This window comes from Musa acuminata, chromosome BXJ3-11 (genome assembly GCF_036884655.1).
Source record: "Musa acuminata AAA Group cultivar baxijiao chromosome BXJ3-11, Cavendish_Baxijiao_AAA, whole genome shotgun sequence".
Classification (NCBI taxonomy): domain Eukaryota; kingdom Viridiplantae; phylum Streptophyta; class Magnoliopsida; order Zingiberales; family Musaceae; genus Musa; species Musa acuminata.
Genome location: NC_088359.1, coordinates 1,102,481 through 1,124,920, shown reverse-complemented (window position 1 = coordinate 1,124,920; position 22,440 = coordinate 1,102,481). Strand labels below are relative to the sequence as shown.

The following is a 22,440-nucleotide window of genomic DNA, read 5'->3' as shown; positions in this document are numbered from 1 at the left end:
AATCACTGTCTGAAAATAAGGTATCATCAACCATCCAGCATTCCGTAAGCGGATCAATCAGTGAACTCATTCTCCAATGAGCACCGGTACTGTATCCCTAGTGTCCCTACACGAGCAGCTATGAGACCAGCTGCATCCATCATATGGACGGGTATACAGCATTCCAATCTATCCGGTTACCACGATGCCCCTCTCGAGTAACCTATGACCGGGATTATTTAGGATATGTGTTTAAAGGTGAATCAATCTCATTATCGTGATCTCATTACGATCCGATTCCCATTGCACAAATCCAAGGACATCACAATATATATATGCATTTATACAATAGTTATAAAGTGATATACGCCAAAATATAATAAGCAAAAAGATTTTGTATCAAGTCACACGTGTCATCACTCACGTGATTGGCTTGTTGGGCACATATGACTAGCAAGAAGATCGCGTTTGGGGGATGAGACTCGAACTCGACCCGACCCAACACTCGTCCTCACCATCCGAACATCCACGTGGGCGACCTTGCGCATCTGAGACCGAACCGAGCCGTGCTAATACCTCGGCTACGGCCACTAACAAGTACGAAGAGAACTAACATAAGCTACAAGAAGATCAAACATTTCGTCTCTCGATACAAATGAAGAGATTGCATGCACAGTGGAGACTTCTAGGAGTTCTGACGATGAGAAGGGAAGCCCAAGTGCCTGAGAGTAGCAGGTGTTGACAACCGCAAGTGTCTTCACCTCCTCCCTGTTGAAGGTTAGAGTCACTTCATTGGTGTTCTGGTGCAATAGTCCCTTCACTCGCTGTTTCCTGCTTGACATGCATCACGAACTTTGGTAAAGCCAAACAAGCATCAGAAGGACATGACTCGTTTGTGGTCTTTGTAAGCTTTTCAGAAGAGGAGGAGGAGGAATAATAATGTCGTGGTCCTGAAGGTGGGCAGTATGCATCCAGACACCATGAATGCATACCATGTACTAGAAGCCCTAAAGCTTTGCTGGATTGGCTGGGTTGCTGAAGCAGCAGAACACAGGACAAAGGAGCTACAGCTAAAAGATCTGAACGATGAATTCGCCACTGCGGTGTAACTGTGCAACTGCGTCTCTTCGCATGAAAGTGAGACGGCCAAACCCTTGTCGTCGTCCACAATAATTCCATTCGCCGTTCGGCGTACAGCGCTCCGTCCAAATAAAGACGGCGACGTGACGTTGGAAAAGAAGCGGGAGGCCGGGCCCGCGGTGGGCCCGTCGACTGTTGCCAACCATGTGCGTCGTCGTTGTCCGACTCAGCATGTATTCGGGACCAACAATCATTGAACATGCACCTGGATTTAGTGGATTTTGGATCCAGGTTGGGTGTCGGATCCTGAATTAGCTTATCGGATCCTAACCCATGCTGAAGGGGATGTGAACTCACCCAAGGGGATGGTTGATTGATACTTTGGCATATGAGTTATGTGGATTATTATTATTATTATTGTTATTGTTATTATTATTATTATTATTATTATTATTATTATTATTATTGTTATTGTTGTTGTTATAATTATAATTATAATTATAATTATAATTATTATTATATATGAAAAGGGCTTTTAACTTTGAAGCATCGGCGTCGGTCAGTTCCTAACCGTCTCAATCAGACACAAATACCCAAACATCGGCGGGTGTTAGCAGAACAAACAGTCGTCACCGCCAATCGATCCTCCATTTGTTCTTCTTCCCCTACTCTCGATCGATCGATCGATCTCTCCGATTCCCCTCGCCTACATGGATTACGAACGCATCCACAAGCCCTTCGCGCCTCAGGTATACAATTCCTCCTCCCTCCTAGTGTGTGTTTGTCTCTGCGAGCTCAGGGGCCGATCGCTGAGATTCCCGATCCAAAGCTGCTCCTTTGGACCCTCATTGCTTCGGTTTTGCTGCAGTTTTCGTCCCTTTGTGCCTTTCCCTTCTGTTCGATGGTTGCGCGTTGTTCTTATTTGCAATCATTGAAGCTTGAGAGGATGGGATAGGAGCTGATATCGTAGATTGTTTCGTAGCGTTTACTATAATCCGGTTCTTGATGGGTTTTGGGGGATATCTCGTTCGGAATTTGGTTTGTGTGGGGACTTACTTTTGCTTTGTTGTTGTGGTGGTTTAGAGTGGTGGATTCTCGCCTGGGAGACTGAGGGCGATGCTTCTTGGCGTGGAGACGAAGAGAAAAGAAAGGGAAGATCTCGAAGCCAACTTCTCCTTGCGGTCCGAGTCCTCGGAGAGCGACGACAGACGTAAAAAATCTCTCCCTCCTTTCTTGCTGCTTGACCAAAATGATCCCGTTATTCGTGTGTGGATTCAAGAGGAATAGATCTCGCAGGCGCCAGTACGGCCGAGAGCTGCAAGGATGTAGAGTGTTCCATCTCCATGGAGACCACGAGCGGCCACAGATCGAGGGAGTACGCGATTGGGGGATCGAGGTTTAGGGCTCAAGACGACGATGGTCTCGATACGGAGAGCGTCTCGTCGGGTTTCGAGTTCCAGAGGGTGGAACGAGCGCCGCCGCACCGGTTGGTGTCGGTGGCTCCCTTCTCGAAGCCGGCACCTTCTAAGTGGGACGACGCGCAGAAGTGGATTGCGAGCCCGACGTCAAACCGAGTCGGAAATAAGGCCGGTGGAGGGCAGGCGAGGAAGGGTGGATTTGCCGGGCACGGAAGCCGACAGCCAGTGACGAAGGTTGTTTTGGAGGTGGAAGAAGCAGATACAAAGAGAGTGGACGGAAGCCAAGCTAAGAAGGAATTTGTTGGGGTTGAGAGTGTGAATTGGGTGACAGAGCCTTATGCTGAAGTGGATTCAGGGGCTAAGCCTGTGACGATCATGGAGAATCCGGTTGCTGACATTGCTGGTAAGAAAACCTTTTCTGATACTTGTCATCTTCTTTGTCATCTTCAAGTAAGTCCTTGGAGTTTGTCTACCAATATGCCCTTGGATGTGTTGCAGCCCTCAGTTGCCAAAGAAAAGCAGTATCGACTCTAGAGAAATCAGAGTTATATAAAAAGTCATTTCTAATGTCCTGCCTGATCGGATGCATGTTGAATTCCATAAGTTTTTTTGGTTTATGTCAAACTTGGCCTCATCTTTATTAAGTTCCAATTAGTCATATGAGAAAAAAATAAAAAGAAAAGAACCAGCTGAAGAAAACTTTGCTGAACATCTTCTTATGTTCCCTACTTTTAGTTCCTGTTTGAAATCTTTTGAAGATTTAGTACAAACGAGAGCCTTAGGATGCCAAGAATAGATACTCCTACCAAAATGGGGCTGATGGAGTCACTAAGGTTGAAGTCATGTGATATATGTTCTTCATTTTGCAACTCTCTAGTGAGATGAGAAACACAAACTTGAGAAGACAATGTCCATTGTGTTCTTCAGTAAAATACAACCCTTTTGAAAGGGTTTCAGATGCCCTTATGGTGTACTATGCAACTCCAAACTTTTAGGTATAAGGATGCAAAGGTGCCCAGTGATGTAGGAATACTGAATTGTGTTCTTTAAATATCTCTCTCTAAAATGTATATTTAACTGATACTCTGACATTTATACAAGTTCATTCTGTATCTAACTTTTGTGTGCATTTTCTGCAGTCAGCCTTAGTCAGCATGATTCGTTGACATCTGTCCAGAGCGCCACAGCTTTTATTTCTCCGGCACCAACAGTCAGATCTGTATCCATGAGAGATATGGGTACAGAAATGACTCCTATTCCAAGCCAAGAGCCATCGCGGACAGGAACTCCGGTGAGAGAAAGTGCACCTAGCCCAACTTCTTCCCGACCAACAAGCCCACCGAGAACTGCTCTGGCACCAACAATGCAAGTCCAAACTGTTCCGGCTGCTTGCCATGATGATTTAAACAAGGAGTTGTTGTCTGAACAAGAAATCATAAAGAAAACCAGAAGAGAAATAATGGTTCTTGGCCAACAACTTGGTAAGACAAATATAGCTGCTTGGGCCAGCAAGGAAGAGGAGGAAACGGATGCATCTCTTTCTCTTAAGACTGTTCGAGTGGATGAGTCCATGAGAGGTGTTATCGAAGCCCGTGCTGCAGCCTGGGAGGAGGCAGAAAAAGCCAAATATCTCGCTAGGTAGCTCATAATTTTAGTATAATTGGACTCACTGGTTCCTTAGAAAAATTCGTGTCTATTAAAGATATCACTCGTTGATTCTGAATTTTTTCATCTGTTTCATTTTAGTTACCTCTCATGAGGATATGGTACTGAAATGTTGATAATTTCCTCAGGTTTAAACAAGAAGAGATCAAAATCCAAGCCTGGGAAAATCATCAGAAAGCAAAAACTGAAGCAGAGATGAGGAAGATTGAGGTGCATACTAAAATTCCTCACAAAAAAAGATAGCTCTTTATATGTAGTCACTTTAGCTAACTTAATTTGTTTAATACCAAGACAAGAGAAACTGTAGCAGCAGAGCATGAGTCTTTCAAGTCTTAATTTAATTATCATAATTTCAGTATATTCTCAGAAGTAGACACTTGCATCCACATGTTTCCAAAACCCTTTTACCTCCAGAACAATAAAATTTCCACCGCTCTGCACTTATGGGATTCAAACTGTTTGTGAATTTTTGGACAGTAATTATTCTTGTAGAACTTTTGATAGGCATGTTAGGGTTTGATTCTAACAACAACCTCATATCTACAAATGTGAGAACTCGAAAACATCGTTTGAGGACAGTTTGCTTGATAAATATGTTTATCTGTTTTTTCTCTTTAGTCTCAAATTTTAAATGAGATATTGTTTCGCATATAAATCATCCATTTGGATGCATAAAGATGATGTCTTGGATGAGTTGTCACACTTCTTTGCCCTGCAGATTGAGTCAATTATCTTGCTAAGACGGCAGACTTTTGAATAGTATACCTTGCTGTTTCAATGTATTTCTAGCTTTATTAAATGATCAAGTTGGCATTAACAATTCCAGCTTTTGATTTAGCAGAGATTATAGTCTGAATCTGCTTGATTAAATTTCTGAGAAAAATATTAGGACGTGAGAAGACCTCTTGATAACAAGGTGACTTGGTTCAGTAATCCTAAAGCTCTTTCTTCTTTAAATATACTGTCATGTGACCTATTTGAACTATTTTCATTTATGATGAGAACAGAACAGTTTCTATCTTTAAATTATTATGTGACTTATTTCTTGATTATATTCTAGTCAAGATTAAAGAACTCATGGCTTTTCATGGATGTGTCATGACTTGATGGATGAAGACTTGGTATAAATCCCTATATATGATAATGTTTATTAGTCCTTGCAAAGTGAATTTGCGGGTAAGAAAGTAATGTTTAGAGATAGGAGTGTTCATACTGAATCGAATTAGAACCGAATTGGTCTAGGACCGATTCGACTAAACCGATTCATCAATAATTTGGATTTGAAGGTTATAAATGACTTCAGTTGGAGATATTATTTTTTGGTTCGATTAGTCAGTTTGGATTGAAATAAACTGATTTTATAAAATTTATTTGAACATCTCTATTTGCAGATAAATAGCAAACTTGCATGTTATGGCTTTTGTTTGGGTTTCATGATGCTTGTCTGTAGGACAACTAAGGGATAGATTCACATTTTGACAGGTTGAGGTAGAGAGAATGAGATCGCATTCACATGAGAGGCTGATGAACAAGCTAGCGACGGCAAGGCACAGAGCTGAGGAAATGCGTGCCGTGGCAGAAGCCAAAAGAAATCAACAAGCCGCAAGAACTGCTCAGCAGGCAGAGTTCATCAGAAGAACCGGTCGAGTTCCATCCTCATTTTTCTTCTGGAGTTGTTGCCGGTGATTGCCTTTGTTGAAGCATAATGCACTCTGTACATGGTAGCGTTCATCAGGTAAGTTGGAGGCATGTCTCTAGTTTTATTCTTTCATTTCATCGTGAACTTTATCTCCCTATGTTAAGTTACCATATTCTTTTCCTGTCACTTGTGTATCTTTCCATATTCTTCATCTTTGTCACTCCTATTTATATCTGGAGTTCTCCTATGAGCTATGAGAATTATATGGACGTTTTGCTCTTTCTTCACAGTCTAAGATAAGATATGAAATCGAACTGGCTTGTCTATTACTTAGACCGTCTGTGCTTAATATTTTAGTTTGTGACGACTCTAAGAGCATTTATTTAAGCATGTTCGTTTACACTGCAAATCTATATTGTTTCATCATCTATTCCATGATAAGAGATGCAAACCGGTCCAGAAAAGAAAATAAATATTAGAAAGGTCCTATTAAAAAGGAAAAAGGAACATTCGATGGAAATACCTCTTTGTATTCACTCTGTCACTAATGGAGTTGGGTTTTGAATGAAGTCGAGACGGCAATCTTTACGAAGAGAAGAGATTGATTAGTACAAAAAGAAAATACCATCTGTTGCAAGAAATCCTTTTATGAAAAGATTACAGAAATCTGCTACCGATATCAGGGAATTCCTCCACCAAAATTTGCCTCTGTATACCAGATCGAATGAATAGGAGCTGCAGCGTTAGCTTCTTTGAGACATTTTGAAGAATATACCACCTGTTGTAAGACATGGACGAGAGCATATTTTTAATTAAACTGATGATGGCTAGTGATACATTCTTAGCTGTATTAGTACAAGAGGAAATGCATGCCTAAGCAAATCAAGTAGGCGGCTGTCCATTTGATTGACGTGTTTTTGATCAATGAGAAGGCATTGGCTGGTTCCTCTCTCGTTGATAACTGAGAATGATGAACACGCCCACTGCACCCAAGAGTATGTGAAATTTACCTGGGAAGTGAAAGGACATGTCTGGTTATTGTTAGGATAATGACTTGAGGAAAATGCAAGTGAACTTTTGTGGCCCATGACAGATCAAACTCACCCTATTTACCAATTATCCTCATTTCATTTTAGCCAGTTCATGCGAATGGAATCCATGATCATGCAGTGGTGAGAATCTAAAGCGAAATAATACCATGATTTCCTTACCTCCCCAAAGTGGGATGTGTTGGGTGGTGGCAGAAATGAACCCCATTAGGATTTGAGCATCTATTTTGTGACTTCATATTGGTTCCTTTTGGAGGGGTCTCTCTGTCCTCCACTGCTTTCTGTAAGAGACCAAGAAGCCTTTACAGCAGTCTGATGTTACTCACCCACCGTCAGCAGCAACCCCTCCTTGTCTTGTTGCCTCAACCTTGTCCTACAAAGTCCTATCAGCTTTTTGTCTCTTGACACCTCCACCATACCGTGGGGTCTCTCCCTCCCCACCACGGGTTTGATGGTATGGGCACGACTACAGTTGCGTCCCAAGATAAGATGGAAAACAGGTGGTGATGATGAGAGTATGATCTCATGGATGCCATGGTCTTTGTTCTTGAACGAGATTATTCTCCTCGATACAATCCAAGTTGGGTGTCATTGATGACAAGTGGGCGAGTCACAATACCATTGCTTCCAACACATCAAGTTCCATCATGTCCAATGCCATTCCTTTAGGTCAATGCTCCTGTCACATTTAGCTCCCTTTCCCCAACGAAATGAGCTGTGGAATGTTCACATGCCAACACCTGCACCATAAAGTCAGCATCGAGTGAAACGAGGTCAGTGCGTAAAAGACGTGCAGCAGACCTGTGCATGGGTATGCTACTCTGCGGTCTGAAAGCCCTTCCACAAAGAAACGGACTCCATAAATGATACGGGACAACTTGTCATGTGGTAATTGATGGATGAAAGAGAGAGAGAGAGAATAGTGTCATCCTTTTCCATCCACCAATCGTATCTCGCCATAAATTGCCGACGTATGTGCTCCTATTTAGGTGTAAAATACCTGCAAAATATTGGTTTCCATGAGATTATTATACCTGCAGAATATACTACGCTATTAGCTTCACACCAAACATACTACCTGCAGATTCTCCCAACAGTCTCCTTGTTGTGTGCTCCATGCCCAAACCTCTAGTCATCCAAAGTACACAAGAGAAGTCCTAGCTTCCACAGCGTCATACCTTTGACCATGCCGGACTCGGTTCTTCCTCTCTTCGACAGATTTAAACGTCCAATAGATGTCGTCACCTCAGACGACCAAATCAGCCGGCATTCTACTCGGTTTAGTGTAGCAACAGTAGGTTCTTAATTGCTCTACCAGTCCATCCAAAGTTGATATCGGCTGCCCGATCAGGCAGCCACTGTGACCAAACTTTGTAATTGGCTTCTTTACTTTGCCTTGTTGTACCTGATGATGACAGGCCATAATTTGATGTGATGGTAGGGCCTGTACTAACTTCACCAATGACATGACTCGATACTTTTAGGTCGATCCCTACCTGCTTCCATCTTTTAACATTTAGTAACCTTAAAAGATCAATTTTTTTCACAAATTAGTTTAAGACTTCCTCTGTTTCTCACCTCTCCTAAGGCTGAGACAATCTGCTCATCCATCTTCACAATTCTAACTAATGAAGACTGAGAACTACATGAAACATCTTTCTTTCTCACAAACCAGAATTAGATAGATGTATAACAACAATTCTAACTAATGGGTCTGTTTCTGCAGAGCAGATGGTAGTAGAAATGAAGGAATTTTTGTTGCAACAAGAAGATAAGATTTTAGTATTAATTACTGAGGTCTCTTAGCAGAACTTTGGTAAGAGCAGAAGAGAAAATTAGACTTAAGCACCACAAAATATGAAGAAAAAAAAGAAGCAACTACAGATCCATCAGCTGACAAGTGATAGTTTTGTCTCTGTATCAATTAATCATCTCCAGGAAAAAAAGATTAATTTGCAAGAATCAAAATAATGGCATCGATGACTCATCCGGAGGTGAATGATAAATTTGTACACAGTAACTGAACAACCAATGGTTTTTGCAGTATGCATGCGCATATGTCCAAGCGCATCACGCAATAGGCATGTCATGATCTCGAGGTATAAATTACCTTGTAATTAAACTAGTTTTGATCATGATGAAAAATCGAATTCACAGAGCCTCATGGATCAAAGAGAAAAGGCAGGCAGAGGAGAAAGAACGCTATCCAGATTCGAATTTGCAACGATTTTTTACTAAAAACCGTATCAAAGAATTCATTCTCCATCCAATAGGACACAAAGAAAACCCGAATCAGAAAAATTGGGATCGCGTAGAGAAGGGCTTCCCTAATCTCCAGAGGCGAAGGAAGATGACCCCGATACGAAACGAAGGTGGAGAATACCTGATCACCGGAGCTATTAACGGAGATTTTCCACGAGGTCGACGATGATCGGCGGTGATTATCCCCTCCCATCGAAAAGAAAACTGATACAAGTAATGTGTAAGCATATCTGATCGAGGCGAGAGATCGAGGCGATCGAGGTTTCAGGAAAGCAAAGGAGAGAGAGAGAGAGAGAGAGGAGGAGGGCTTCAGCGGTGGGTAACGGAGAGAGGGAGATCGGCGTATCATATAATTAACCCACTTCATAAGCCGTGGCCGTTCGATCGATCTGATTTGGATCATTTCGTAGCCGTTTAAGCAATAAGTCGACGGCTTCGTCGAGCCGTTGCCGTTTAGCTCTGCCGCTACGATTTGCCTGAAGCCGTCGCAAATAGTTCTTTTAGTTCTGTTCGGTGTCGGAGAGTTACACCGCAGGCTTGTGGCTACGTGTTCGAACGAATCAGATGAGGCCGTCTTATAACGTGTATCGAGATGCTGCAGTCATTCCTCAGCTTTGAGAAGTTGCGTACCCAATCGGGGTCAGCATTGACCATACGACGGTCAGCCACACCCATTGCCACCTCTGGGAACCCAGTTCTTTGGGGTCCACCTGAATCGCCTATTAGCCGCCTCATACAACGGGGCCCCACTAATGTTCTCTCTCTCTCGCCCGGGGGGGGGCCCCACAAAGACTAACTAGTCTTTCAAATGAACCCATCACATCACATGTGCGCCCTCCGAGGAATCTAATCGGATTCCGATTCCGATTCCGATTCCGATTTTTATCTCGATGGGAACAACTTATGCGAGTCGAGCAAGTACCGTCGTGTAACTGTTCACGCTTTTCCTCTGCTCCTTTCATCCTTATCCGCAGGGGGAAGGAAAGCGTACCGGCTGGTGACGGGAAGCGGGCGTGCACGGGCCGCACAGGGCCTTGACTCGCTGCGCCCCAGGACCGGACCGGCCCTGCTGCCCACGTGAACCCGGTCCAGTCCCCGTACGGGGCAACTCGGTGCGCCTCGAGACGAGAGGGCGGTAACCTCACCGCGCCGCGGCCGAGCAGCTTTTCCCCGGACACGGCGGACCCCGCTTGGCAGCGCAATAATTCGTGCGGTAGCGGGGCCCACCCTTTGTCGTCGTCGGCCCATCCGCAGAGGACGGCATCGCGTGGTGTTGTAGCACCCCCCCCAACCCTAATTCCGTCAATTTCCCCAAAGCGAGGGGCGTCTTCGTAATAGGGAAACTTAAGCGGAGGCTCTGCGGTCGTACGGACCGACAGCGACCATTGAGAAAAGACCGGTGCGACGTGCCCACGTGGTGCTCTTACGCGTACGGCTTACGCGCAGGCACAGACTTCCCGTCACATCACAGATGTCACTTCCGGCTCCGTGCCCCCCCCGCGGGCCCCACCTCAGCGCTCATGTACCATGCGTGGGTATAGCCCTCATTAATCGGAAAAAGAAAAAGTAGCTGGGGCAAGGTCGCACATGCGCGATGAACGGTGGATATTTACATAGAAAAATTCAACGGTTCGGATTGCGGCAATGTAACTCGTACGCAGTCCGGTGGCCTTTTTATTTTCTTAGCTTTTTTTTATCGAATAAAACCTTTCCTAACGATTTATGATTGCTCGGTCACGAGCCGATCCGGTGGGTCCCACAGTGGTCCCCCGGTTTCTCCAATCACAAGGCAGGTAAAGGAGGACGAGTGAAGTCAAAACGGACCGGAAAGGCTTTGCTGTTTTCGCTACTGTGACGTCAGAGCCGGAGAGTTCGGTCGAGGACGGAGAACCGTCGAACCGGACGAACCGCAGATACGATCGAGTGCGGTGAATATTTCTACCGTTGGATATGAAAGGCTTCTTCTTTGAGATTCGTAAACGTTATAATCCACCGGTAAAATTCGGATGCAGCATATGATACATTATGCGGCAAACTCATAAAATGATTTTACGCGATCGAAATAGAAGGGCAGCTATTTGCGTGTGTGTTTTTAATTTCTTCGTTTCTCGAGTGAGTAATAATATGATCTTATCAGCGTGGATTTGATTTGGGTAGCATCGTCACTCCATCCATCGCTGCCCACTCTCTTCTTTTACTGTTTCGGGTTCAGAGATTCTTGGAGAGCTCGTGGAGAAGGGGGGACTCCCATGGCGATCTCGAAGAACGAGAGCTTCTCCGAGCTCGGATAACTCCTCCTCCCAAAACCACAAAGGAATGCGCTTCCTCCTCGGCTTCTTCCTTGTCGTTGGCGGTTTTTCATAGCTCCGATCATCTGAGATCGCATCTTTTCTTCCAAAGAACGCGTCGGTTTCAGACGTTCTTGGGTTCTGAGCAGGGAGTTGTGGTCGACGTTCCTCACTTCCCCAGTGCTTTCCCTAGTTGCTACTTCTGAGAGTTAGGGGTGCGATTTGGTTTCTCCCGCAGTTTGACGAGCTTCTGAAACCCTAGTTTGGTTCTCGCCGTGTTCCCCCGAGCCCTACTTCTTGTCATGGTTCCGCGGTTAATGGAGTTGGGGCGAAGATATTGATTCGTGATAGGAAAGTCCAAAGAGATGAAGCTTTCCACCGTAGGCATCAGCCAGCAAGCACCAGAAGGTATCGTCTTTGCCTCGCCTTTTTATCTTGCACCCTGGTCTTATGCTCTTGCCCCGGATAAATGACCGTGGTCCTCGCGGTGTGTTCCATCCAGGGGAGGAGAAGAGATGCTTGAATTCGGAGCTCTGGCACGCTTGCGCCGGACCACTTGTGTGCCTGCCGACAGCCGGTACTCGGGTTGTCTACTTTCCTCAGGGCCATAGCGAGCAGGTGAAAGATCCGATCTTTGACTACGCTTGTTCCTCCCCTTACCCACCCCCAAGAAGTCGAATGTTAATTACTGTATTTTTCTTAAAACTTACCGCTGGTGTTAATTAAGGTTGCGGCGTCGACAAACAAGGAAGTGGAGGGCCATATTCCTAATTACCCGAGCTTGCCCCCTCAGTTGTTTTGCCAGCTCCACAATGTCACGATGCATGTGAGTTCTTGCAGTAATTTTCTTCCTTGTCCGAGGATTTCAAGATTTGGTGAATGGTTGGTTGGTGACTGTGCAAATTACAGGCAGACGTAGAAACCGATGAAGTCTATGCGCAGATGACTTTGCAGCCCTTGAGCCTGGTAAATCTGATGAGACTTGCACTTTCAACGCTGCAACTATGGTTTTCTCAACACAAGATCTTGCAAGTAATTATGACTAGAATTGTGTGCAGCAAGAACAGAAAGATGCTTATTTCCCTATCGAGATGGGCGTTGTGAGCAAGCAGCCAACCAATTACTTCTGCAAGACTCTGACAGCGAGCGATACGAGTACACACGGAGGGTTTTCTGTGCCTCGTCGAGCAGCCGAGAAAGTCTTTCCTCCTCTGGTGCGTTGGTCAAAATCAAATTGTATACATTTCTTATGGCAATTTATTGGAAGCGCCAGGGAATAAAGTTCAAGCAATGGTGCTGCTTCATTGGATTTCAGGATTTCTCGCTGCAGCCACCAGCTCAAGAGCTGATTGCCCGTGACCTTCACGACGTTGAGTGGAAGTTCAGGCACATCTACCGAGGTGAGCTATTTCAGTTGGCATTCTTAGTTTTATTTGGTGCAGAAAACGAATAAGAACCAATATATTCTGCTGAGGTAGTAATCGACAGAATAACCTGACCAACAAGTCCTGGCCTGACCAAAATTTCCACTCAAGTCTCTGGAAATTTTGAGTTAGGAGTACTTGAAGCATTGGTCTGTGGCCAAGTTGTCTTGGTGGGTGTAACTCTTGTGAAGCTATGGTGCTCTAAAACAAGAGTCTGGTGGAGGAAAAGAGCATAGAGAACATCGATTGTCTGCAGAGAGATTAACAACTCAAGCGTGTCATGTTGAAAATAGCATGTTAGACATGTTGATTGGGATTTGCAGTAGGAAAGGATGGATCGGTTGATGCTACTGTGGATGTAATGCTAGTTTTCTATGGAAGTTGTAGCCACTTTCATGTAACGCTAGTTTCCAGTTCCTGCATGCAGGGCTGGCTTTCTCTAGTTCACAGATATTGTGAGTTCAAGAGTGGGCCTTCTAATTTGCCTGCCATCTTGGTTATTACAGGGCCAACAGGAAACTTCTTGGTCCTAAAGAGTCAAGTAAATTGAAGTAGGCTCAGGAATATCCTTCTATCATGTCTTAGAAATGGGATTAAAACATAATTCTAATCATGGAACATAATGAATTCAAATTGTATCTGGTCTAAGATTTGAAAATGCTTTAAACTCCAATTGTGAATTTGTATATATACCAGTGCTAGATCGTGCAGAAACCAGATATCAATTGTTTTGAATTGGTAATTAAATTATAGTAAAAAATAAACATCGACATTCATACCTTTGCTTACTTGTTTTGATTATGATAACAAGATCAAATTTTCTCTCGATACGTTTCCTGCGGCAGGTTTCGACTTCCATGCAAGAAGAAATACATTATCTCCAATTTTTGAGTTGAGATAAAGCCATTAGCATTACACTACCACATTATTGAAATTGTGCCTCTAATAATCAGAATTTTGCATGTTATGCTGATTTTGCACATAGAAATGTTTAAGTTCACAATATTACATAATGGTTCTGCAAGAGCATGCTTCTTATGTTGAACACTAAACAAATAATGTGTTCATATTGATTGATATTGGAGTGCTCTGTTTTCATAATTTATCCTTGTTTAGCGCACTAGTATTGTATTGAATTTAATTAATATTTGCATTCCCAGAACTCATTGAAAAAGCTGAGAGATCTACAAAGATATGTGTTAATTTGCAGATACAGTAGAAAGACCCCTAGGGCTATTTGTCAAAGACCAGTTTCCTATAGAACTTGTTCTTCGAGAATATGGTTCTTCTGTGGTATGCTATAGTGGTAGTGTGATAATTTGACACTAAGTTCTTTCCTTTCAAAAATTTTAATGAGGCTGTTGTCAGCTGTATAGTGATGTAATTGATTTAGAACCTCTCTTCATACAATTAACACTATTTTCTACCTACATTTGATCTTATTCTTGTAAGCAAACTCAATTCTACAACAGAGAATCAATTTTCCTTGAAGCAGAAACATATCTACTGTTTTCATCCAGTTTAAAATATTCTCTTGAAAATTCTGCCTATAATAGCTGATTTAATGTGGTTTATGGACCGTTGACCCTTAAAGCATCATAAAACTTGTGTGCCTCAATAGAAGGGTGCAGCCCCTTTCTTGGTTGTCTACTTGTCAATTCCTGTCACTAGCACCTGTACCTGCCAAAACCACACGTTTTTTCTTGTGCCTTTTAACAGTAGCCGACAGGTAACCTTCCAATAACTCATGGAAACTTCTCAGAAGAGCTTAATTGCAGTTCCAGCATTCTTCTCTAGATCTGTAAGATGCATTTTTGACCAAGGAAGAAAGTTGGATTTTTTACTTTAAAAAAAGACAGCAGGTAAATGACAGATAAGCCATTAGCCATCGATTGCAATTTGATGATTAATATACGGACAATGTCCTTGATCATGTACAGTAATTCCCTTTTACGCACAAAAAAAAAGTTGACTAGGCATTTGGTCATATTTATTTATGTCAGATTTGACAGCTTGTCTTTTTATTTATTGAAGGATAACTTCCACAATTGCCCCAACAATGAGCAATGTTATATCAGTCGAGGTGGCTTAGAACAAATTGATAGCCAGTCCAGTTTGTTTCAGCTTAGAACAAATTGAATTCTTACTAAAGCTTCTTTTATGTTTCATCTTGTGACACCAGGCCAACCGAAAAGGCATCTGCTTACCACAGGTTGGAGTGTGTTCGTTAGTGCCAAGAGACTCATTGCCGGGGATTCTGTTCTTTTTATCTGGTTTGCTTAATGCATGGTGTTGAGATTGAGCCTTCTCTTCTTTTCTTCTCATGGCGAATGTTTAACTTTGTGCTTCCTATTTAGGAATGAAAAGAACCAGCTTTTGTTGGGAATTAGACGTGCTAATCGACCCCAAACGGTGATGCCATCATCAGTTTTATCAAGTGACAGCATGCACATAGGGCTCCTCGCTGCGGCAGCTCATGCTGCCGCTACAAACAGTCGTTTTACCGTATTTTACAATCCAAGGTAGTTGCCGTCGTTAACTTTATCCTATTTTTACGTTCCAATGATCTTTTCTTTATACATGCTCCAATGTTCTTTAATATCTTTTCCTGGTCCTAATATCCTTAGGGCAAGTCCATCTGAGTTCGTGATACCGCTTTCGAAGTATCTAAAAGCTGTGTTTCACACACGCGTGTCGGTTGGCATGCGATTCCGGATGCTTTTTGAGACTGAAGAATGTAGTGTTCGCAGGTGATACAATTAATCATAATTAAGTATTCTGAACGTCCTCTTGTGGTTATTGTGTGACATACCTGTAGTTTTCAGCTCGGTCATTTGATTCCTGTGGATTAATCATATTTTAATTGTTTTTAATTTAAAGGTACATGGGAACAATTACTGGCTTAAGTGATATGGATCCTGTACGTTGGCCGAATTCCCATTGGAGATCAGTCAAGGTAAATAGTATACCGTAGTTGCTATTTACTGTATGAATTTCTGGATCATGTAGTGGAACAAGGTCTGTTCCTTTTGTTTCTCACTGAAATATTAGTTGAATTTGCGTAATTGTATCCATATATCTACATATCCATTTCATACTATGGTGTCCTCTATACTAGTATATCTACATATCCATTTCATACCTGCACATTTCCATGTCATGTTTTCGCTGTAATTCATGAAGCTTTTAAGCATCCTCTAGATTGATTATTCTTGTAATCACATGTCTTACCATTGCTCCCAGTTTCATATATTTTGATTTATTTATGTATATGATAATGTAATGGCTCATGTGCTGGAGTTTAGCAAAATACTACATATCAGTCACTTTATCTAAGGATATTTGGATACCTTTTGTGATATATCTTATCACTATCTGGTGAAAAGTGATACAATGAAAGGCACTATTCAACACACAAGATAAGAAAAGCTTTTGTGGTTTTATATATATCTATCTTTTGTGATGACAAATGTTTGAATAGGGATTTCCATGACTTTTATAATAGATAAGAAAATACCTCAAAATACATTAAAAAAAAAAAGAAAAATCACATCCTTTCATGCTGTCATGTGTTGTCACTTTTGCGACTACTATGTACCAACGATTTTCCTGCCGTCCATCCTACATCGATTACACCGCTTTTGGTTTTTTTTTTTTTACTGGCGGATTACTATGTGAGCGTTTTGTTAAAGAATACAAGTTGGTAGTTGTTTTGATTTCTTAGCTGTTATTGAACTAATATGTAACATTCTAGTAATTGCAGGTTGGCTGGGATGAATCAACAGCAGGTGAGAGGCAGCCAAGAGTGTCACTGTGGGAAATTGAGCCTCTAACAACATTTCCCATGTATCCATCTTTGTTTCCGCTCAGGCTTAAACGCCCTTGGCATGCCCCCTTTCCCCATGGTATTATCTTTCGACCTCACAGGCATCTGAGTTTCTTTCCATGAGATATTTGCCTCGTGCTGCTTTTAGTGCTTTTTTTTTTAAATCGAATGGCACGTAGTGACAGCATAATCTATCATTCTTTTATCGGCTCCTATTTAATTTCTAGGTAATCTTACTTTCATGGAGCATCTTTATGAGTGTAGAAGTTGCACGACCCATTTGACGGAGCATCTTCATATATCCTCGGTTAAGTTTTATGGAATTTTATTCATCCTGCATTGCAGTCTTCCAAATGTTGTCTTCAGTAGCTCTCAAGCTAAGAATTTAAATGCATTTTTTTATAGTGGTTTCGATAATCTATTAGCTACAAGTTTTCATATTAATCCTTGATCAGATCAACAGTCAATGTGTATAGGTCTGATTGATATTTAGATCCTTACTTTTGACTATCTGAACTTAGGAGCACATGCTTCTACTTGCTAAAGTTATCAGTGATGGTGGAATCATAAGAAATGGCTCATATCAAAAATAGCTTGAACAGTTTTATGCTGTGTGTTCCCCAGACACCAAAGAAGACGAGCTAAATGCTGTCATGTGGCCGAGGAGTGGCACTGGTGAACAAGGCCTGCATCCCTTCAATTTGCCATCACTCGGCGTAGGATCCTGGATGCCACAGAGACTGGAACCATTGCTGCTAGGAAACGAGCTCAATCAGTACCAAGCCATGTCCGCTGCTGCTTTGGAGGACCTACGAGGGGTGGACATTCTGAAGCAACAGTTTTTACAGAGTCAACAGCCGTTCCAATTTCTTCAGCAGCCCGGCACGACCAGCCATTCGTTTCACGGTCAAGATTTTCCGCAGACTCCCCAACGGCAGGCCATCGGTTCACAATCACCGCGTCTACTGGAGAGCCAACCAAACTCTGCTCCGCACCAACAGTTACAACAGTTAGCAAACGAACAGCAAAAGCAGCAGCAGGTGCAACACACACATGCTTATGCAGACACATTCCAGGTTCCTAACAATCATGTTCAGCAACCGTCTAGTTTGCCTTCTCGATTTTATGACAAGCCGGAGTTCCCTGATCCATGCTTGGTCTTCTCATCCATTGCGCCTTCGAGTTCTGTCCAGGGCATCCTGGGATCTGCTTACCCCGAAGGAAACTCCAACCCTCTTAACTGTTCACAACTTGGTCAATCCATGGTCAGTAAGCAGAGCCAGCAGTCACCGGGGCCAAGACGAATTATGTCTCAGGTGACTCCTTTTGGACCTGGAGTTCTGCTGCCTTCATTTGCAGAGAAGGATAGTTCTGGTGGAAATCAAAAATGTCCCGGTACCCAGAGTCAGGCCCCCTCTCTCCTATGCATCGCAGATCCAAACTTGACCATGCATGCAACCGTTGGTGATGCATCTGCCACGCCGTACGTTGCTTCCTGCATTCAGAACTCTCTTTATGGATATTTGGATGAATCCTCCAGCTTACTGCAAAATTCAGGAGAGGTTGGTCCACAATCCCAAACATTTGTGAAGGTAAGAGCTACAGTTTTGGCGAAATCTACTACATGTGTGTGTGTTAGATGCCTGTCAGGTGTGTTCGCCCTTGCAGGTCTACAAGTCCGGATCAGTGGGGAGGTCTTTGGACATATCCCGGTTCAACAACTATGATGAACTGCGTGTGGAACTGGGTCATATGTTTGGAATTGAGGGTCTATTGGAAGATCCTCGTAGATCAGGCTGGCAGCTTGTATTTGTCGACAGGGAGAACGATGTGCTTCTCCTTGGAGACGACCCCTGGGAGTAAGGAATCCTTCCAAGCTTCTTTTGTTCATTTTCAATTTAGAAGCTTAAGAATTGATTGGATATATCATTGGCTTGTATTCCATTTCAAAGCTAGTTCATAGGTATTATTTACGCTGATTTGCGATAGGATGACTGTCTCATGAACTTAAGAAAAGCTTGTTGCTTGGGACCTTTTTGATGTTTCAAGAACCAGTAAGATGCCAGTGGCCATTGAAGTAGGAAGCACTAAGTAGATTTTGTTAATCCATTTTTAAGGCCGTGAAAGGAAAAAGGAAGATTGCCCGAAGACAAAAACTCAAATGTCATCCTAGGAAGATGACTTTCCTTTCAAGAATTTGCCTTTGTTCCTCCATCATAGAATTAGTAGATGCATTTGTACTATTAGGCTTTAGGAGCAAACCTTCTTGGTTTGCAGTTCCCTCGTATAATATTTAAGACATTTCTATGTTAATTTGCTTTTCTTCTCGCATGAAAATAAAATATAGTTGGACTAACAGGAGCATCAGCACATGTTAAATGTTTCAACATAGGTGTTCTCGCTGTGAAATATGCTACTATGGTGACCTAAAGTTTCTGTAACAGCCATTGCATGAATAAGTGTATTACAAGCAAAAAGAATATTAGGACAAAATTGGGTAACTTTGTGTTACTGCTTAATGCTTGCATGGACTGGTGTTACTGGTCAACTCTGAGCACATCCTTCTACCTTTCAAATGGTGCAGTTTCATGACAGAAGAAGCCTGCTTCTCGAACTTTTGAATGGTGCACTTGAGTGACTGGCACAACTTGATTATTAGAACATGCATAAACTCCGTGGTCCTAGTGTTTGAACAAGTCGATTATATATTAATGTACATATTCCAGATGTTTTGTTGCTTCTCATTTGGCTTTTAATGCAGATCATTTGTGAATAATGTCTGGTATATCAAAATACTTTCTCCTGAAGATGTGCATAAGATGGGAAAACAAGGGGCTGAGGCCACAGCATAGTCCTCTTGAACTTCAAGCAACTTGAAATGGTATGTTACGTAACCATGATTTCTGCTTTGCTATTCGTTGCTTCTATTTTATTCTACGAAATCAGAATTGTCTGCATATATGATGAATGGTATATGCAGATTGAGGAATTGCAAAGTTATCATCTCACACTAGTACAATTGATTCTATTGTTAAAATCTAGGGAAGGAATGATGGTACATAGTGATCTAATTTCCTTTCATATGTTCTGATTTAAAGGCTAATGTCTGGGAGAATCCGACACATGACTGATCTAATTTTGCATGATGAAATGCATTTTGGGGAGTTTCTTTGCTGAAGATTATATACTATTTTACCCTTTTTGTCGGTCATTACTATGAATTATAGTGAATGTACTGGCTCCATCGAGTGCTATTTATAGATGGAACATTCAAGATGAATAAAACATAATTTATCACGATACCATAGCAAACCATTAGCTCCCTCCCTCTCGATGATGATGACTAAGTCTGATCCAGATTATGATAAATATTGTAGCTTATTTTAGTGAATTCATGTTCTTTTTCTTCTTTACATCTCATGAAATCTCAACTTGCCAATTCCAGTAACATCTATAACAATCATCTCTTGGACTGCTGTGATGTTTACAGGTTTCGTAGTATGCGTACTCCATCCAAGGGGTTACTCTTGAGGGATGATCTTTGGCTCTCGTGATCTTCGATAGGACATTGCATGACATCTGCAAGGTCAATCATCTCTGGTCACAAATATATATATATATATATTTGGCTTCAGCATACCCAGATGCATTTTGCAAGTCTTGATCTGCATGGGACTAAATCATGTAACTATCTATGCTCATAACTATTGAGTTGTGCAATTTGTTGTTGTATTCGGCACTAGCACACAACGCCTTGAACAAGTCTAATATCTCTGGAACCGCATGTGATCTGTAGAACACTCTTTTCTGCCTGAAGGTTTAGTTCACCTCTCTCAGTTATTTACTATTTACTCTTTTATCTTTTTAGCCCTTGATAAAAAAATCCTTTTCGAGATTTGTGATCGATAAATTTGATCCAATTCCGAGAAGAGAATATATATATATATATATACCAGTTGGGGACTTGATATTCTGATAAAGATATTGCATGAGATTAAATGATTGTATAGTGTGAAATTGAATAATAGCATAATGCATGAGAGTCGGTCCCGAGGACTAATATAATACAAAATCAAACCGTAGTATGTATGTATCATGTGGGATTTACTGCAATGGTGAATTCATAATATGATGTGCTCCCTAATCTTATTTGTGGATTGCTTTTTGGTTGTTTTACCAAAAGTATATGGATTAAGACTTGGCTGTTCTACCAAAATATTAATACAAGTTATTTTCGTTAGGAGGGAGAGAAAATTTGAAAATAAATAAATAAATAAAAGAATATTTAGAGATTTATAATTAAAAATATATTAGAAAATTATTGTAAAATTAATGATTAATTTAACGAAGAAAATTAAATTAATTTTTTTTAGATATGTTTGGTTTTTGGGGAACTGTGGCATCAAATTTTATAAAAATTTTATTGATGATGTGATGTTTATTTTTTATTTAAAATAAAAAATCTTATAGGATAACTAATGAAAAAAGAATATTATGTTCTTTTTTAAATAAAAAATATGATAAATAAATAAATTGATAGAACTATGAGGATAATAGAAATTTATACTTTTATTTATAACAAGAAAACGGAAGAGGAGCTTCTTGTTTTTGCAATCGTCGGGACGGGAGGTATAGGCAAGACGGAGTCTCGCCGAGGCGATCTCTAACCATGACATGACATCGAGACGCTTTGCGGCCAGAGCATGGCTGTATGTGCCGCGGAACTGCTCAGATGTGTATTCTCCGAAGGCGACGGTGATGAGCGGCGCCGGAACCAGTTTCAGAGTCTCTCGAACACGAAGCAGAGCCTCCAACGGTTAAAAGAGTCGGCAATGGCGGAAGTGGGATCAGCAGAGCCTGTTCTTCTTGTGGTGGATGGACAAACGTTGGCAGAGGAGGAGTTCTTCTCGCACGTTCACGAGATATACGAGTCTGCAAAGTGGGGCGGTCCAACCGTGAGGATCCATCCTCGTGACGACCGACGACAAATAAATCCAGACTTGGCCAGAGCGATGGGAGCCGAGCTCATCCTCCCAAGTACCAAATCTGCTTGTGGGTGATGGCTGGGAATTGCTCTGCTCCAGATGGCAGAATTCATGGATATCAGTCAGGAGATCGTCCGCAGGCACTTCCCGGTGCATTAAAGCCAGAAAAATGGATTATAGTGTAAGAATTTTTTATACCAAAATATGTTTCTAAATCATTATAATAGAAACACAATAAAAACTGATGCGGAAACGAAATAGCGTACCTTCGGTCATTATTATCAAAAATTTCTACAACGATTTTTTCTTGAACTTTGGTACTTCTCGGCTCAGAACTCTCGCTTTAAATGGTGTAGGAAATCCTTTTGACTTTATAGAGTGGTTACAACAATTGGATTCAGATTAAGTTCAAAAAAATTTATATTACATGTGGTTTTGAACTCTTTTGTAATCCCACTAATTAAATTTATATTTTGGATTATAAAATTGATGAATCATGATAATTTTTAGTTAATTGGATATTTTTAGTGATAATGGAAGAATAAAGAAATAAAATATTAGAATATTAATATTATATCAAGGTAGACTCCATCTAATATATTTTTAAAAGTATTAATGCACGTATTTGATATTTATAAACACATATGATTTACATAATTTAAAAAGTTATTTTATTATTTAAAAAATATTATAAAAGGATTTAAATGTTTACCATTTAGAAAAAGCATATGATTTGAACTATTATTTATTATTTTATAAGTAAGTATTTTTAATTTATGATCTCAAAATTTAAATGAACATGGTTGTCCAGCATTATATTTGAAA

The 22,440-nt window shown here is 41.5% G+C and overlaps 2 protein-coding genes and 1 long non-coding RNA gene across 11 annotated transcripts; 2 read left to right on the top strand and 1 right to left on the bottom strand.

Annotated features, from left to right (window-relative positions):
• The first annotated feature begins 1,620 nt into the window (after window positions 1–1,620).
• LOC103970156 (uncharacterized) lies at window positions 1,621–6,063 on the top strand. Of its 2 annotated transcripts, none has more exons than XM_009383817.3 (6): window positions 1,621–1,808; window positions 2,143–2,269; window positions 2,347–2,880; window positions 3,617–4,115; window positions 4,271–4,352; window positions 5,625–6,063. In XM_009383817.3, the coding sequence occupies exons 1-6, from the start codon at window positions 1,770–1,772 to the stop codon at window positions 5,826–5,828; spliced, it is 1,485 nt and encodes a 494-aa protein (XP_009382092.2). In that variant the 5' UTR covers window positions 1,621–1,769; the 3' UTR covers window positions 5,829–6,063. The 2 variants fall into 2 exon arrangements, with proteins under 2 accessions (XP_009382092.2, XP_009382094.2); XM_009383819.3 differs by having other exon boundaries at window positions 1,622–1,808; window positions 2,356–2,880.
• On the bottom strand, window positions 5,717–9,617 carry LOC103970157 (uncharacterized). Of its 7 annotated transcripts, XR_001976384.2 has the most exons (7): window positions 9,214–9,616; window positions 8,409–8,472; window positions 7,909–8,326; window positions 6,993–7,830; window positions 6,655–6,791; window positions 6,305–6,559; window positions 5,717–5,854 (listed from the first exon to the last, which is right to left on the bottom strand). It is a non-coding gene; the product is annotated as an uncharacterized LOC103970157 (long non-coding RNA). The 7 variants fall into 7 exon arrangements; XR_010502330.1 differs by having other exon boundaries at window positions 7,909–8,472; window positions 9,214–9,617; XR_010502331.1 differs by having other exon boundaries at window positions 6,993–7,570; window positions 7,632–7,830; window positions 7,909–9,616.
• A 1,598-nt stretch (window positions 9,618–11,215) lies between these two features.
• LOC103970155 (auxin response factor 12) lies at window positions 11,216–20,468 on the top strand. Of its 2 annotated transcripts, none has more exons than XM_018821015.2 (15): window positions 11,216–11,788; window positions 11,883–11,998; window positions 12,108–12,206; window positions 12,290–12,346; window positions 12,427–12,594; window positions 12,696–12,780; window positions 14,987–15,077; window positions 15,162–15,326; window positions 15,432–15,554; window positions 15,685–15,760; window positions 16,568–16,709; window positions 17,255–18,222; window positions 18,299–18,489; window positions 19,392–19,511; window positions 20,121–20,468. In XM_018821015.2, the coding sequence occupies exons 1-14, from the start codon at window positions 11,746–11,748 to the stop codon at window positions 19,480–19,482; spliced, it is 2,415 nt and encodes an 804-aa protein (XP_018676560.2). In that variant the 5' UTR covers window positions 11,216–11,745; the 3' UTR covers window positions 19,483–19,511; window positions 20,121–20,468. The 2 variants fall into 2 exon arrangements, with proteins under 2 accessions (XP_018676560.2, XP_009382091.2); XM_009383816.3 differs by having other exon boundaries at window positions 11,217–11,788; window positions 12,439–12,594.
• The last annotated feature ends 1,972 nt before the right edge of the window (window positions 20,469–22,440 follow it).

What these genes read in the sequence shown, in the direction of transcription:
- LOC103970156 (XM_009383817.3), top strand. Translation starts at nt 1,770, where the DNA reads ATGGATTACGAACGCATCCACAAGCCCTTCGCGCCTCAG. An exon ending in CTCGGAGAGCGACGACAGAC is followed by an intron (nt 2,270 to 2,346) that starts GTAAAAAATCTC and finishes CAAGAGGAATAG; the next exon opens with ATCTCGCAGGCGCCAGTACG. An exon ending in AAAGCCAAATATCTCGCTAG is followed by an intron (nt 4,116 to 4,270) that starts GTAGCTCATAAT and finishes TAATTTCCTCAG; the next exon opens with GTTTAAACAAGAAGAGATCA.
- LOC103970155 (XM_018821015.2), top strand. Translation starts at nt 11,746, where the DNA reads ATGAAGCTTTCCACCGTAGGCATCAGCCAGCAAGCACCAGAAG. An exon ending in AGAAAGTCTTTCCTCCTCTG is followed by an intron (nt 12,595 to 12,695) that starts GTGCGTTGGTCA and finishes ATTGGATTTCAG; the next exon opens with GATTTCTCGCTGCAGCCACC. An exon ending in GTTCAGGCACATCTACCGAG is followed by an intron (nt 12,781 to 14,986) that starts GTGAGCTATTTC and finishes TTGTGACACCAG; the next exon opens with GCCAACCGAAAAGGCATCTG.